General features: G+C 38.0%; 1 protein-coding gene across 3 annotated transcripts in view; it reads left to right on the top strand.

The window, feature by feature from the left end:
- Window positions 1-17200, top strand: part of ZNF236 (zinc finger protein 236) — a 139699-nt gene that overhangs the window by 111656 nt on the left and 10843 nt on the right. For all 3 annotated transcript variants that reach the window (XM_075213212.1, XM_075213211.1, XM_075213213.1), the window contains exons 29-31: window positions 6146-6274; window positions 7574-7768; window positions 8316-8445. In XM_075213212.1, the coding sequence (XP_075069313.1) occupies window positions 6146-6274; window positions 7574-7768; window positions 8316-8445 (454 nt within the window). The remainder of the gene's footprint in view (window positions 1-6145; window positions 6275-7573; window positions 7769-8315; window positions 8446-17200) is intronic.

Genomic DNA, 17200 nt, shown 5'->3' with positions numbered 1-17200 from the left:
AAGTCGAAGTCCTGTGAAGCATCGTTTTGAAATTTAAGTGTGGACTCCATTTTACTTTCTAGGACCGAAGTTCTTTTAGAGATTAAGACCATTTCCGCCTTGAGGTCCCCTATGGCTTTCTGCAGATCCACCGAGAAGGCGTTGGTACGATCCACGATTAGATTCCGCAGTTCAGCGAAGTCTGCCTTAGTGGAGGGGTTTGAAGTACCAGATGAGTTTCCCTCGGTGTGGGTTTCCTGAGGGGATCTGGGAGGAGAGGAAGTACCTGCGCTGTCTTGTTGAGAGAAGTGTTGTGTAATTTCACCTGCCGTGCCACGGCGGCCTCTGCCCGCGGACTTATTCATGTCGAAGATTCTATCTCTGGCGGATCGCTCAACCAATAGTGGGAGTATAACAGACAGGTGGGGGACAAGTCCTATTGAGTTAGGTGGACATTGTTGCACTGAGCTGCTTAAGCAGTAGAAAAGAAAAAAAAGTTCCTTGTACAATTAGCAAACAAGTGTTACTGTTTACATGGACAGAGGACCTAGAAGTAGTGCAATATACTTTCATATGAAATAGAATTCGGACATCTCATTTGGGACCAGGTTACAGGCTATTGTTTTAGTTATAGCTCTAATCACTGTGACCATACAACTACAAGAGCACTTTGTATGATAAGGCTGCTTGTTAGAATACTATAGAAGGGTTAGATGTTTATTTGCCCTCCAACGGGGTGTTGCAGATAAGCAGGCGACAAAGGTCCTTGGAGAGACAAACCAGGTAACACTGGAGCCTGTGTTGGAACTCCTTTGAGCCCAGCAGGGGAGCCAGATCGGGTACAGGGAGACTCACGTGACTGCGGTATCACCTGCCTCCCACAGCGCTTCCAGGCTTCCCAGCACTCCTATATGCACCACGGCTGCGAGTCCACCGGAAGAGAAGATGGCAATGACGGCCGCCGTTTCCGGTCCGATGTTGTGGATCTCAATGAGGTCCTGGGCAGCAAAGGGTCTCCTGGGCGATCGCGGCCCAACGCCAGCTACAGGTTATGAGTCGGGGATGGAAGGCTGGTACCGCCGGATACAGATCTCGAGCCTCACTCCAGTGTGCAGTCAGCATGCTGTCTCGCGGCTTCTGCATCTGTCAAGCAGGCTGATGTTTTTGAAGGGGAATCCGGTCCGGGTCATGAATACAGCCCTCAGTCTCCGACCAATGCGGGAGGGCAGCGGAGTCCGCCAGTCACACCTCCTCTCCGACTGGGTCACAGCTAGGTCCAACAGGAGCAACACTCGCCCAACAGTACCGCACAGGTGTTGTTCTGGGGTTGTGGGTCGGGTTTACGTTTTTGGGCAGTAATTATGACCGATTTTAGCTCATACTTTGCGGAGCTCTGGTGCAACGCAACTTCTGCTGATGGCCACCAAGCCACGCCCCTATGGCAACTATTTTTAATCTGTCCCTTTTGAAGGTATGCAAATGTTGCTGTTGTGGAGGAAGCAATAAATACCCTAGTTGCCTGCTGATGTAACTAATTTAGGAATGCTGCACCACGGTGGCTTAGTGGTTAGCACTAGTGGTTAGCACTTCTGCCTCACAAGCTCAATTCCTGACCATGGCTTTATCTGTGTGGAGTTTGTATGTTCTCCACGTGTTTACGTGTTTCCTCCGGGTGCTCCGGTTTCCTCCCACACTCCAAAAACATACTAGTAGGTTATTTGGCTGCTACCAATTGACCCTAGTCTCTCTGTGCATGTCTGTGTGTGTATGGTAGGGAATATAGACTGTAAGCTCCAATGGGGCAGGCACGGATGTAAGTGACTTCTGTGTACAGCGCTGCGGAATTAGTGGTACAGTGTAAATAGCTTATGCTGATGACGACTAGGACATTCAGAATTTTTCCTATGGTTTAACTACCAAAAAAATCTGCAAGTCAAATCACAAGCTGTGGTTCAGTAACAACTGCACATGTTTCCTTGTTTGTGCAATCACTATGTTTGCATGTGCACGCACTTACACAACACACGATAAGTACGTGATGCCGCTGGATTTATGGGAGGTTTAAAATAACAGAGAAACAAATCTTTCTGTACATTGGAGCTTTGAGTAACATCACTAGAAGTATTAGAAATAGCCACATACAAAATTAGTAAAATACAATTATCAAAAAGCCATTAACTTTAATTTTTCTTTTCTAATGGCCAACTCATTTACAAGCACAAAAAAACACCAACTCTCCTCCATTTGTTTCTGATATGGTCAGTGCTTGTGACTGTCAGTGTGTACTAAAATCACATTTACTGTAGAGATCATGGAGCTGTATCATTATAAATGCTCAAGCTTCATTCACAGTACATGGAATGCAGCTGGAAAATAACTGAAGCATGTATGTAAATAATAAACATTCTCACTGTAAAAGTTTGTGTGTAAAATGATGCTTGCATGTAGAGAAGTGCTATGCTTTTACTTATAATTATATAATTGGGTTATTAATAAATTAGATATAGTTCCTAGTAGTGGTCGAATAGTTGGAATATAACCTGATGTTGATTATTGAGATAAATTGATAACGTAGTTAAGAGTAAATAAAATAAACAATATTTAATATCATATAGAACCAGTGCACTGGTAATATCCACAGTTGAACCATAAAAAATAGCCATATAAACATCACAACATAATAATAATATAGGTTGACTAATTAAAAGTTGCAAGCGTTATGTAACATGCACTCTTGTGTCATAGGAGTGCATGCAAACAGATAGCAATGTCACTGTTGTAAACTGTAGAATCGCAGATGTAGTACTATTGTCTCTCAGAGGAAGAGACCTCTATTATAAAAAAACGTGTGTATCTTAGTCCAATAAGATCACTCATTGAATACAACAGGAATGTGCCAAATTGTTACTGTTTTAAACAGATTGATGTAAGAGTAAAAATCCTTTTCAGTATAATCTTTTGTCATATGTGACGGAACTGGTGCAGTAAACTCCTGATCAGATATAGCAGGACTTGTCTGTAATGACCTAAATCATGATGTTTATATGGCCATTTTTTATGGTTCTCAACTGTGGATATTACCAGTGCACTGGTTCTATATGATATTAAATATTGTTTATTTTATTTTATTTACTCTTAATTACTTTATCAATTTATCCCAATAATCAACATCAGGTTATTTTCCAACTATTCGACCACTACTAGGAACTATATCTGTATTATACTTGTCATACTTTGCGCCAGTACCTTTTGTCTATTCTGTTTATATTAAGGGGAGGGACACCTGCTGTATCTGTGCGGCATTGTAGACTTCTTACTCTGGATGTGCGCTATTTGGGTTCTCTTATTTTATTAATAAATTAGTACACCTGTCACTAGTGGCCAGAAACGCTGATGATTTATATTGTTTTTTTCCAATGTTAGAAAACCACTTAGGCCATATGAATTAGGTTGTCGCCTCATTTCAAGAGGTACATTTAATTGAAAGTGCCCGTTCCTAGAACTTCTGTTACAAAAAGCTGCCCCTCTAAAATGTACAGGTGAAGAGCTGCATGAAACATTTGTCAAAAGACTTGTGTTGATAGCATAGCTCTCCAATGTTATCAGCCTGATTTCAGTCCACATTATTATTATTATTATTATTATTATTATTATAGATTTGTAAGGCGCCACAGTGCTGAGGAGAATTTAAAGCAGACCTATGACCTGTGGTGTTATTATTTTGTTTGCTTTGTTACATAAGCTTTGTGCAATATTTATTTTTGTGCAGCATACTATGCGCTCTCCTAGGCAAACTTCTTCTAGCCCACACAACAGAAGCACTGTGATCTATAGAGGGAGCCAACAGCAAGCCTAGTGCAGTCTGAAAGTTTGACTCAGAAGAGGAGCATTATGAATAAATAGCTCTTTCAAAAACTGTTCTGTCCCAAACTAATGAAGTACTGTGAGTGCAAAATTTTATGTACTAAAACAAAATGATATATGGGGGACCTTTGGTTTAGTTCTTTAAATGTGCAGTTTGTATTATTCTCCAACTAACCAATGATAGTGTCACATCATATTGTACATTTAGTTTCTCTCTAACTGGCTGTACAGAAATTACTAAACTAGAATTCTTAGCTTGCGCCGTTTTAGTTCAAGAGCGTTTGAGGAATGTCTTACACACCGTTAAAATTTAAAAAAAAGATTTATACAATCTGGGGCTCATTTAGATTGCCTACGTGTCAATCACAAGCATAAAACGCGTGCCGCAAAAAAGGGCATTGATTTTTATTTTATTTTGAGTTACTTACAATATTTGCAATTTAGAATGAACCAGTAAATGCGTCTGCATGTAGATAAGTTTAAAGTGCATCAAGATAAGCTTTTCATGCCTAGAGATTAATATTTAGTTCAGCTTTAACTTCAACATATATCACCGTGAAGGGCCCTTAATATTAGCAAATAAATTACTAATGTGTGTTTCATAAATATTTAATTTGTATACCCTCAGCTGTGTATCCTTTACTGTCCAGAATTATGTGAAATCTGTTTTGCATCTGAATGTCATTGTTTAAAAATAAAGTAATGAGAGAGATTCTAATAAAACATTGACTGAACGAAATTAATTGCTCAATGTGTCCCTGAAAATAACAGTTGAGAGGAGATATTAATTGGCACAGCTTGCAAGGATTTATTTCTAGTAAATCTTCTTAAGTGGAAAACTAGACTCGGAGCTGCTGAAGACATTAGCGCTAATTCAAAGAGGCTTCTGGGTAAAGACACTTAATCAAGTTGTCATTTTGTCTTGTATCTTGGAAATACGATTTGAGAAAGTAGTATTTGGTGTCACACGTTAACAAACAGCACCTGGTGCTCACAGATTAGTAGACAACCTTATCAACTATATTTTCTAAAAATAACATTTTGTATGATATACCTCTAAACAAGATATATTTTGTAATCCTATGGTTTTAAAGATTTTTTTTTTCTCAGGGCAAATGATACATGAAAAATAAAGCATGGGCAATGTACTTCACATTAAATTCACTCTTAATAAAAGGTTTTCAACTGAGAAGCACAATAAAATGCTCTCTAAAAGTCCATCTGTTTTTTACTCTCTTAAAGCCAATCGATCAGCCAGACAGTGAGTGCTTGGTTGTAGCCCTGATTAAGTGAGGGCTATGTTGCATTCTCAATGCGCTTAGACAAGCTAATGTTTGAAAGTAAGAACATTTCAAAGCCATTGCGACTGGAACAGTATGATGAAAACCCTATGGGTAAAATATATAGCTATATGAAATGTTCCAAAAGATTTTTATGTTTATAATTTATTCATGGGCCCTAACAATTATCTGTTGGTTGAGAATTCTTTGGTTGCATTTTTATTATATTTTTTTAAAGGGGATGAACAGATATATAAATGTTACACATATGCAGGGCTATTGAATGAGTTCAGCATACATATGCTGCCTCCTTGTAGCTCACATAATTATTTCCAGTTCAAATTGGCTATGGCTATAACATCCGTTCTTTGAGACTCCTTGTCCCTGAGCAAATTGAGCAAAGTCCTATCTGGCACCTTATTTAACGGACATGAGTATTGTCCCAGTATTATACTGTTAATTTGATCTTGATTCCTTTTTTCTTTTCTTTGAACTGGGCAGACTAACGATAATGTTACTTGCATTTCCCTGGCAAACTGAAGACAAGTTTGTTTTCCATAGGGATACCCAATTTTTCTCCAGAAAAACACAATGAATTGCTTTGTACAAATACAACTTATATGATCAAAATATGTTCTATGGTCCATAATAAGTATCATGACACAGTGCAAGGGTGAAACTAGCCTTTTTTTGGTATGGGTGACAATTTACTAATTATATTGTCCTCTTTTGTATTCTGTAAAATACCAACTTGCTTATTCCACACTTCTCTGTGGTTTTGTATGTATAAATGGTTAGCTAGCTAATATTCTGCTAGGCATACGCTTGCCATGGCCTATAATGTAGGTGCCGCCCCGGTCACATATATTAAAAATCTGCACATTTACATTTGGTGATTATGCAAATGGTAACTAAAAAGAGGGGAAAATTGTAATGTGCATTGAAAATATTTAAAAAATGTGGATTATTTTCCAGCCACTTTTAATGTTTCATGTATTAAGATAATGTGTATTTCCCAATAGAGTCAGCAGTTCCCTGGCATTCTGTCTGATAACAGCTTATCTGGGCAAAGTGGAACTGGCTCACAGCAGGTGATATTGGTGAGCCATGCAACACAACCGTCCAGCAGTACCAGTGACCTCAATTACCAGGTACTTTCTATACCTCTATTAATAATATTAATTAGTTTTATTTTACATAGAAGGAAAGTGCTATCAGAAATAACAAATTCATATGAGGATTTTTCACTATTCAAAATATGTGAAAAATGTAGAATTTATAATAGTATATAATCATTTACATTATATGGAGAATGTCTACTCTATAACCTAACATTTTATAGCACATTGTTACAGCCAGGTGGTGACACTATTACTGTTGACAATAAGGTAGGTAGTTTAAAGCTTGAAATAGTAATTCAGCTCAGTTTGACAAGATAGCCAATCTAAAGAAGAAGACAAAAGGTGAGAGAATGAGAATCACAGCCTTCTAGCTAAATAAGGAAGTCACAGGGGGGATTTATTAAAAATTGGCGATCTGGCTGATTATCACAGATTATATAGCTTAGCCGGTTCACACAAGCCCAGGGTCAGGCTTTCAGCTCCACTGTGTAGAAATAAAAATAAATATATAACTAGATTAAAAAATAAAAATCTATTTAAGAATGGTTGCCAATTGAAATTATATAATTTTGTTCAAATAATAAAGCATTTTTAATTTGTTTTCTTCTGTTATTGCCATCCAAAGATGGTGATTGCAGAAGAAGGAATGCGGACAGGGGCAGAATGGGCAGGGGGGCATCTGCCCGTTGGGCTGGTCCCATAGTGAGCCACCTTGGGCTGTGTCACTGGGCCACTTGCATTTTTTTTTCCTTAACAATGTTCCTAATAGGCTGCTGAGTTGAGTCTTGCCCCCCTGATTGCGGAGGTACTTGTACCGTAGCGATCATTGTTAATTAGGCTTCCCCGTGCTCTGCATGGTTAATCTACTGCTGGAGAGACCCAGCAGATCATACCGCCAGCGGTGATCCCTTGATGCACATGCCAAAGCCCTATCTCCGGTGAAAACACCTGGATTTGCTGGAGGTAGACACCACGGTCTCTCTTTACATCTAATGCAACCTCTGTATGTGTTGATGTGTATGGCTTTATAGTTATACTAAGTAGGAGTGCATGGAATGTTTTGCACTAATTGATAAAGGTGAAAACTGCACTGATATCATGGGAAATCTCACAACCTTTGTGCAAAATACATTGTTGTCAATCATGGCCTATATCTTCTGATCTTATTTTAATTTGCAGTTGTAAAGTAGCACAATTTGTAATGCTACTGTACTGAAACCGGGAGACATTTGAGTAAGTGTTTTTACTGGCATTTTAGGATTAATGTAAAGTTGCCAAAAACATTCTAATTATACAGATGTATTATTGATGACAATTTGTATTTCATAGGTTACAGATGAAGCTCATATTGAAAAGAACAGTGATATAGATAAGCACGACCGAATATATAAGTGTTTTGAATGCAATCATTACTTTCCTTCAGCCTCCATATTAGCAGATCACAATAAAGAAACTCATGGCAAAGAACGGATTCATGTGTGCCATCTGTGCAATAAAGCCTTCAAGAGAGCGTCCCATTTAAAAGTAGGACTGCGTTATTGGAAATCTTTAACTTGGAATGTTTCTTTTCCCAGAATGTATTCAGTCTCCCAATGGTATAGTAATGGGATATGTGAGAATAGATTTCTTTAACTGTTTTACTTGTTTGGCAGCAACCAAAATATTCTATGTGTGTATTATAAATTGGCCAAATTGATATTGTACATGTGTCTATACTTTAAAATGAGTTTGGTTCTTAACCGCATTTCCATATGGGGTGAAAAAGGTCACCTACCTGTTGCTCATCTCACCAGAGCCGCAGAGGCTGCTCCATGCAGTAGTTTTCCCTAGGTTCCGTCAGGACTGGGATGCGGTTGAAGGGTGTGTGGCCACATGGAGCAATACGAGCTGCAAGACCAGAGCTTGCAGCTCCTTAGTGGTCTGTCCGCTCACACCCTTCTTAGTTGCCATTTTAAAATGCTGTACAATAATAGCTCCCATGGCCAACCAGCAATAAGGAATATTTTGTATTTACATTCGTATTTCATGTTACTTAGCTGTATATTGTTTGACTTGTATTTATTGTATACAGGAGCACATGCAGACACATCAGCCTGGACCTTCACGATGTTCACAGATGCCAAAATTATTTAAGTGTGATGCATGTGATAAAGCATTTGCTAAACCAAGTCAGCTTGAAAGACACAGTCGCATTCATACAGGTATTGTATGCCGAGGAAAACAGTATAAAAAACTATGTTTGTTCTTAATGTGATTATTTATATGTATATAGTATAAAATGGACACAGGATATAGATCAATGTTAAAGGGACACTTATACATCTTGTAGAATGCAACAGGTATCTTTTATTTGTATCCAAAAGCTGTGCATAGAGTTTTCTGAAGAGCAGTACAAGCCACCAAAAACTGCAAATCTTTTTTAACTTTAACATATAGTACCTACCAACTTTCCCACTGTCCAAATAGAGACAGCATGTGTGTGCTGCCGTGAAAAAGGGATATTGTCATGTCCTGTCTAGTGTGTCCACATTATTTTTTTGTATGTGCCATGTCCTCTACGGGCATGCCTAGCGCATACGAGATGCTAGATCACCCTCAAGTTCCTTCCATCCTCTAAAAGTAACGCTTGCACTACTGTACGCTCCATTGACAGAGTGGACAGTCGAGGCAGTCAGGACAAAAGTCCTGGCAGTAGTGTCGTTAGGGCAGTCGGGAATTTAGGCAACAGCAATAATTTCTTAGGCATATTGGCTACTTAGCTCCAGGGATTTGTACAATTGGCTAATGTTACAGCTATGTAAAATTTAGAATAATGACAATTTCAACTGAATATTTGTTCTGTTTGACTGAGGAATATATGTTGGTCGAATAACTAAATTGAAAGAGATGACTCCCCATTTGAAATTAGGATTTTGTTTGTTTTCCTGGGACACTAAGAGGCTCAGAGAAAAGCTTTATCACTGCATTTCCTATCCAGGTGTCATTACTGTTGGTGGGCCTCTAGTTTGGTGAGCCCAAGTCTAATGCCCATATTGCTCTTTTATTAAAATGGCCATAGTTACTACTCCACTTCTATTTGTAAAAAATAAAACAAATACGGATGGGCTGTGATAGCCACAATTTTTTAAGGAAATGATGATATATACAGCTACAAATAATATTCAAGCAAAATCTGTTGCATTTTGTAAGCCACCCAACTTTATTAAGGATAGATGGACAATAACCGATATTTATGAATAGGAATATGTTATATACTGTCTTCCTGGATGGTAGATATGGCTTATAAAGTGTGATCATCTGCTTGTCATCAGACCTCTTCTGTTATAAGTCCCACGACAACATAATTCGATTCTATATTCTGTGGATCTAAAACTGCAGTCATTAAACATTTTAAAGTAAATACTTTGTTATTACTACTAAGACACACACACACATTCCAACACACTTATTGAAGCAAGAAATGCATGCCATATTTCTGTAGTGTTGAAGTTCCTTTTCCAAAAGTAGTGTTCCAGGACTGAGTTGATCATTTGCTGTTTTGTGTCTCTTTTTGTGACAGACAGGTAATGCAGGGAATAGACTGAGGGCTAGATTTACTAAGCTGCGGTTTTGAAAAAGTGGAGATGTTGCCTATAGCAACCAATCAGAGTCTAGCTGTCATTTTGTAGAAGGTATTAAATAAATGAAAGCTAGAATCTGATTGGTTGCTATAGGCAACATCCCCACTTTTTCAAACCCGCAGGTTAGTAAATCTAGCCATGAGTGTTCTTTTGCTGAGAAATTTGCTTCCCTTCAACACTAAGGAGGAGTGATCCAAAGTGTTTTTGTTATGTAGTTGCATATTGCTATTCCTGAAGATCCTGTAAAAAGCTCTATGTATCATTTCATTGTCTGAATAAATGTGCAAGTTTCGTATCCTAACAATTCTCTGAAGCTTTCATCTTCTTAATAAATGTCATTAAGTGGAAAAAAATGTTTGAATCATTCTCAGAAGGGTAGTTATTCATGCTACAATTTGTAAGATGCAGCATATTCTCCCATAATTGCTTCAATTTTAGAGTCTTTATACCAATTTTACTTTGTGCATGCTTAGATTTAAACATATAAGCAATAGCTTTAAATATCCAGCAAATTGAGAAGGTAAAGAAGAAAATTGCTTTATTACAAGATAAAATGAGTGTGTACTTTAAGACAATGTCAGAGTAGCTGTAGATTGTAGACCAATTAGCATACAATGCTATAATACTAAACTTGCAACTTACAAATGAGCATCATATTTTGTTAGGTAGAAATGCCTAAGAAGCTTATCATTTTTTTTCCTAAAATTGTAATTTAAAAAGACAAAACAAAAACAAAACTTTTTATTTAGTTTTCAGCAAACATTAATGAAATGAGGGGCTACAGGAAGGGAAAAAATGGGTGTAAGGACTACATCAATGGCAAAAGTAAAGGCATAATGGATGATGCCAATATAACACTTTCAGTTTTACGGAACCAGTCTTATATACACGTTTTCAGTTATCTGTCCCAATCCCCTATTGTTCGCAAACCGTGGAGGTATAACACATGACACCATACAGGTGTGATGAAAGATATCCATAAACAATAAGATCGTCCAAGGTGCAAGGTTTTACTCCTTTATAAAACATGAAATATCCTGTGGGGATGGCTTATAGGGAAACTTTGGGTGACCCTGTCCCCAGGCCATGCTCTTAGCGCAGTTATAAACCATAATTTATTGGTGGGGGACTCCTTGATAGTCTAGCCAAATTGATGATTATTTGGCCATAAAGTTAGATATGATACATGCTCCATTCTGTCTACAAACCAGATAATCTTTTCTATAAACATAGTATCAGGTTTTTCTCTTATAGGAGGCAATCTGACATCGAATGGAATACAGAGTATACCATATTAGCCTCTTTGTGTATTTAGGCATGTCCGGAATGGGACATAGTAACGGAATACAAAAGAGAATCAGGAATGTGTGTTTGTGATATTAAATATGAGGTGGTGGACCTCTTTCCATATCAGAATTAACCTCTGACACTCTTACAAGATGTGGGGCAGGGTACCCTCCTGTCTGCAGAACCTCCAAAGAGGCTAGTTGATATATTTTATATATCCTCGTAGGTACGTGGTTACCATCTTGCATACATTTTTACAGCGTTGACAATGCGATGTTAACCTCTGATTTGTAACTAGACCCCCAGGTCCCCCATGTCCTGCTCCCTTGCCAATTAGGTATTTGGCTGTGTCCAAGCAAATAGCAGGAGTCAATATACAGTGGATAGTAAAATTGCGATCTATGGATAAAGTGTCTCTGATTGGGTGAGATTTGTTCTATATCTTCCTCATTCATATGAAATCTGTGGTTTATTAAGCCATTTATTTGCTGTCCACATATACCAGAGTTCTCAGATCACAATATTATTATTATTATTATTATTATCGTTTATTTGTTAGGCGCCATAAGGTTTCCGCAGCGCCGTACACGGCACAAACAGTACACTATACAGGGTAAAACAATACAGAACAATAAACACAAAGTACCAGAACTTCAGAAACTCCAGGCAGGCAAATACTGTAAAGACGGAGCGGAAGAACGGGTGTGGAGCCAGGAGGGGAGAGTGGCCCTGCTCATAAGAGCTTACATCCTATGGGATCTATCTACAATATCTATGTGTACTGGCCACACACATCGTCATTCTACATCACAAGGACTTTCATACTTATAGACTTTTTAATCTTTCTGCTTTATCCATACATCGCAATTTTCTCATTTAGTTGATACATGTGTGTGCATATATGTTATGTTTTTTCCTGTGGTTTTATTTGTTTTTTTGTTTATTAATTCCAGTATTCTTCTTATTGTTTTATTGTATTAATAAATCTATTTAACATAAAGTCCGCCATCTCATATATGATTATTATTTTTATTATCACCTTTTTCCTGGCGCACCCTATTATGTAATATTGTTGTCTTCCGTTTTCACAAGGTTTGGCACCCTTGAATAGGGTAGCGACAGGATTGGTATTTTCAATTATTATCATTATTATTGTTTTTCAATTGGTTTCCATTTGGAGCGCATCAAGTCCGTTGTTTTTGATATTTCTGACAAGTGCTTGTTAATTTGCAGCATTTAGTTATGCATATCACCTATTTAAGAAGATCCTGATATATTTGTGTGTGACTCAACCACAGAAAAAATGTTTTATCTGAGTTTTATGTTTGGGTGACAGATTTCAGTTCAGAACTTTGGTTGTTTATGAATTATTTGCTGCTTTCTGAGTCTTAAATTCAGGTGACAGATTTAAGGTCAGAACTTAAGTCTCTTCTGTATTGATATTGGAAATTTTGGAAAAGAATGGCTTTCCCCAACCTTGTTAGGAAGTGAAATAATGGGTTTGTCACTGTCTATTGAATGTCATTGGCATATAAAGCTACCTTGTGCTCCCAGGGGCCAACCAGGAATATCTGCTTTGGTTCTACGTTTTGCTGCAAAATGTACGCTTTTCTGACCAGAGTGTCATGGTTTTAAAAGGGTTTTTCACTTTCTTATACATTAAGGGGCTGATTCATTAAAGATAGTAAATGCTGATGCATGCCTTATTTTGTGCTATTTGTGCTCTGCACATGTGCAAAACGTAACATACGTCAAAGAACACAGTTCATGTCCGCACGTAAATAATACTTCCGACAGCCTAAGATTTAAAGGGCGGAACAAGGAGGGAGAGGGCGTATGCACATAGACAATGTCAAGTAAGGTCTTGTCAAAGTCGAAGGTATTTCTAAGGTATTTCTTTTTCAGTTGTATCACTTGCACCAGCTACAGGGCAGGTGTAAGTGCTGAGAGATTGGGATGATGGTTGTGTGCACATGCTAGAACATGTGTTTGCAATCAAGACCAACAGTAAAAATGCATTTTTTGTTCAGTAGACATTAATAACATCCTGATAAATGTACATCATGGAAGAAGAAAAAAAAAATGAAAAAAAAAAGTTATTTTTATTAATGACTATATTATGAATAGATGACAATAATTGAATGCTTTGCTTTTTTTTCTTCGATGTGTACTGCTGGCACTTTACATTCCACATATGTAGTGAACGTATCCTGCAGTGTGTTTTGACTTTCTCTATATGGCAAGTGCATTATAAGCAGAGCGTACCTAGACCTGTATTCAACAAGAGACGTTTCTTCAGATCTGCTTGAAGTTGACGGACGTGCATATGCCCGATTTCCGTGTGTTTTCTAAAAAAACAAAAAAATCACGTTAGTTTTGCATGACTTATTGAAACAGGCCCTAATTACTTCCCCTACCCAATAATACAACTATAGTTTGGATCCCTTCATTAGAACCTTCTTTTGCTCTGTGTGGCAGAGTCCTGGCACCTCTGCCTTAGGCACCTTCAGTACTATTTGACAGATGTAGCAATCAGGATCTGTTACAAAGTCTCTATTTGAAAGCCTTAGAACTGCTGTGTTAGATCGCTCCTAGAATGGAGAGACCTGAGCAGTTTTGAAGGTGATTAGCAGATATCCCAGCTATAAGTTAGTGTCAGGCCCCTGCTAAATAGACCCGAATTGTACGGTTATTGAAAAGTACGGAAATTTTAGTATAAGGGTCATTTAAACTGGGAAACTGCTTTAACTATTTCTGTTTTACTAATGTCGATAAAAGTAAAATTTTTATTTGTGTCATTAACTGTTCAAGTCCCAGTTTAAAATTAAGGTCTACAAAGTGACTGTTGAAGTTGATGGCAGGAGAATAAGTAATTGACAAGTATCATTCTGATTCCTGTGTTTTGAGTTAATGTCCATTATGCCATAAGTGGGGAGTTGTCCTTTTTTTTGTAATAATATTGTATTTTCTCTTCTAATGTTGCTTTGAGCAGGCTGTCTGAATCTCATGTCTTGTTGCAAACAGTCTCTTAAGAAGATGGTTACGAAAGTGAACCTCAAAAAAAGTCAAAATAGGATGGCCGAGGTGACTTTTACCTCCTTTAGTTGTTGTGCTTGTGGCGAATGAACATTTATCTAAGGATCTCTTACATTAGAGTGGGGTCATTTACTTTGTTATAATTACAGACCTTTTTCCTTTTGAAATATTGACCTAAAATTATTATCGAAAATGTATGCATCAGAGGATTAACATCTTCCTTTCCTCACTTATCTAGTGGACCAATCTAGTCTTTATGGTATTGAGAAAATGTTATAATTGTAAATGTAATCCACTATGCAAAAAAATAATTTCTGTGGCATGGGGTTCCCTGCAGAATATATTGTGTATTGAAGATTTTGGAGCAGACAGGACATACATTTCCAGCAATACAATTGTTGAATTCTGCTCTTGCTTTGCAGTTGTGCACTGTATTTGTAAATTCCACATTTCGCTGAATTTATAGTCTATAACTTGAGATGACTATGGTGTTGATTTGTCCTACTGTATGGTGTGGTTGGGGTAGGAGTAGGGTGTTCCACAGAGAACAGTTATGGCTAAATTCCGCTAGAGATATATGTTACTTACTACACCCAAATACCTAATGAGGCAAATATTCTGCAGAACAGTTTTTAAATTTAACACAGCAGTATTGTGTAGCTAGGCTGCCATCAGAAATTGTGGGGCCCAGTACAAATGAAACAGATAGGGCCCTCCTCCCCCTCTGAAAATGACTTTTACAAGCCTATATCACTCATTTCCAAATCCTTCCATATGCCAACCCCCTCCCATCCACTTAAAATACACAGGCAATGTTGTGTGCACCTATCGGCTCCCCCTTTCCGAGCAGTGCACTTTTAAAGCAGGACATTCCTCCCATCTGTCATTGTAGTCAAGGGTGAGACAGTCACCCAAAATTGGGACTGTCCCACCAGAACCAGCAGACTGTCCTGCTCTCTCTTATCTGTTCTTGCTTGGGTCTTAAGCTCAGTTACTGCTTGTCTGGATCATGAACTGTTGGGTACCTGTTTAGCCCCCACCATTAAATACATTGTCCCGACTAATAAATTAGTATTTCCCACCTCACCATTAAAGTAATGGCCCAATCTCTCCCCCTATTACAGTAAGAGCCTAAGAGCCTTACTCAGACTTGTCCTTCTCCTTGCAGCTTTCCTGTTCTACTGTTTTAATCCTCATTCTATGCTTCTTCAGTCAGTGCAGAGTTGGAGAGCAGACTCTTCTGTCTATCGCTCTTGCTTTCTGTGGTTGGGAGGGCGCGCAGGTCATGTGATGCTCACCCCACATGAGATTGGATGTCAGTGGAGGAGGGGCCGGCATATGCTGTGAAAAAGGTAGGAGAGGAACGGATGTACATATCCGTTCCTTTGCAGATCCTGCCATATCCAGTGTAGTGTCTGGTGTCGGGTAGCGCACAATATTGCAGAAAAAAAACAATAAAATTTAAAAGTTAGTGGGGCAGGCAACGGCAGGCCCCCTAGTCTGTTGAGAACCCTTATGTCTGTACCCCCTTGATCAAGGTCCTGTGTGTAGCTTTGGTAATTGGTTTTCTCTTCTCTTCTCTTGTGCCCTCATATCTATTTAATTTATTTAGCTATTGACAACTTGGTGCCTTCAATTTAATGTTAATCTATTCTGTATTTCTAAAGCCCCTTTTGAGCAGCACAAATGACAATGCCATACTGTTACTAATATCTAAATCTGACCTCTCAACTCAATTTGTTCATTGTTTAGTTTGATTACATTTTTCTCCCACCTGCAGTTTTTCCTCCCGTTTGTACAGGCTTATGAGGCTGATTTAGTTACCATTCACAAGAGATGTTTCTATTCGTGTTAGCTCAGAAACATCTTTTAATTTCCTTTTCAAATGCTAGCAGATACCCATCAAGAAAATTGAATGGTTATTGATGACAGCCATAAATGTGATTGCACAGTCCCTGGGACAATATTTTTATTCTTGGTAGCCATATCTGAAAGTTAAGCACATAGGGTTCAGAATATGGGCGTTTGTTTACATTTTGGTACTGATTAACATTCCTAAAGTATAGTTGAAGCTCTTGCAAATCCAATGACCAAAACCAATTAAGTATTCATCATATAATATATTTAATACAATAAATGAACATATTTATTATTGTTTATTAAAAAAAATAATCATGAATGTTAATGATACCAAAACATGATAGATGAACCCTATCATCCTAGCTAAGAAGAAAATGTTAATTGATTGTATTACTGATACTAGAGATCAGTCGGCTACACAGTATTTAAGTTTCTTTGACACATCTTCAAAAAGCCTTTCTGTATTCATTCATGTCTTCTACATTAATTAGAAGCTGACCTCAATTTCAGTTAATAGGCAGTACTCTAGATTGAAAGATTTTCTTCTAAAATGCATTTTTTTTAGTCCATTAAATATTTGTACAAAGCAGTTCACTGTTTTGTGATAATGTTAAAATTTATAGTTTATATAGCTAAAGATAGGTTACTTTAACCATTTAAGCACACTGAAATGTACCGAGACAGCTTGCATGAGAAAAGAATGACACATGGCTGACATGAATAACACAGCAACGTGCGGATTACTGGGTAGAATGCAATGAGTATCGGCCATATTGGCAGCATGCGTAGGTGCATGGCTTTCTTTACTTCGTACAAAGGTAATGAAATAGGGACAGATGTGTGCTTCTTCACACCATGATTTATTTTCGCATTATGGTCACTGTAGACTTGAAGGTTTGATGTATTACTATTTGATATTTATAGTTACTAAGCCTGCCTATTCATTTGATGACATGTCTTAGAATCCAACACACCTAGTCATGGGGCTCCATCAAGAGCCGGATTAAGACCTCATGGGGCCCTAGGCAAGAAACTGGTTTTCGCCCCCCCCCCTCTGAAAAAATCAATAGCCCTCACACACACACACACATACACAATACAAATACGCTGGCCCCACACAGACACACACACACAATACAAATACGCTGGCCCC

The sequence above is a fragment of the Mixophyes fleayi genome, chromosome 5 (assembly GCF_038048845.1).
Source record: "Mixophyes fleayi isolate aMixFle1 chromosome 5, aMixFle1.hap1, whole genome shotgun sequence".
In the NCBI taxonomy this organism is placed as follows: Eukaryota; Metazoa; Chordata; class Amphibia; order Anura; family Limnodynastidae; genus Mixophyes; species Mixophyes fleayi.
Note: the sequence above shows the minus strand (reverse complement) of the source record. Positions and strands in the feature narration are given on the sequence as shown.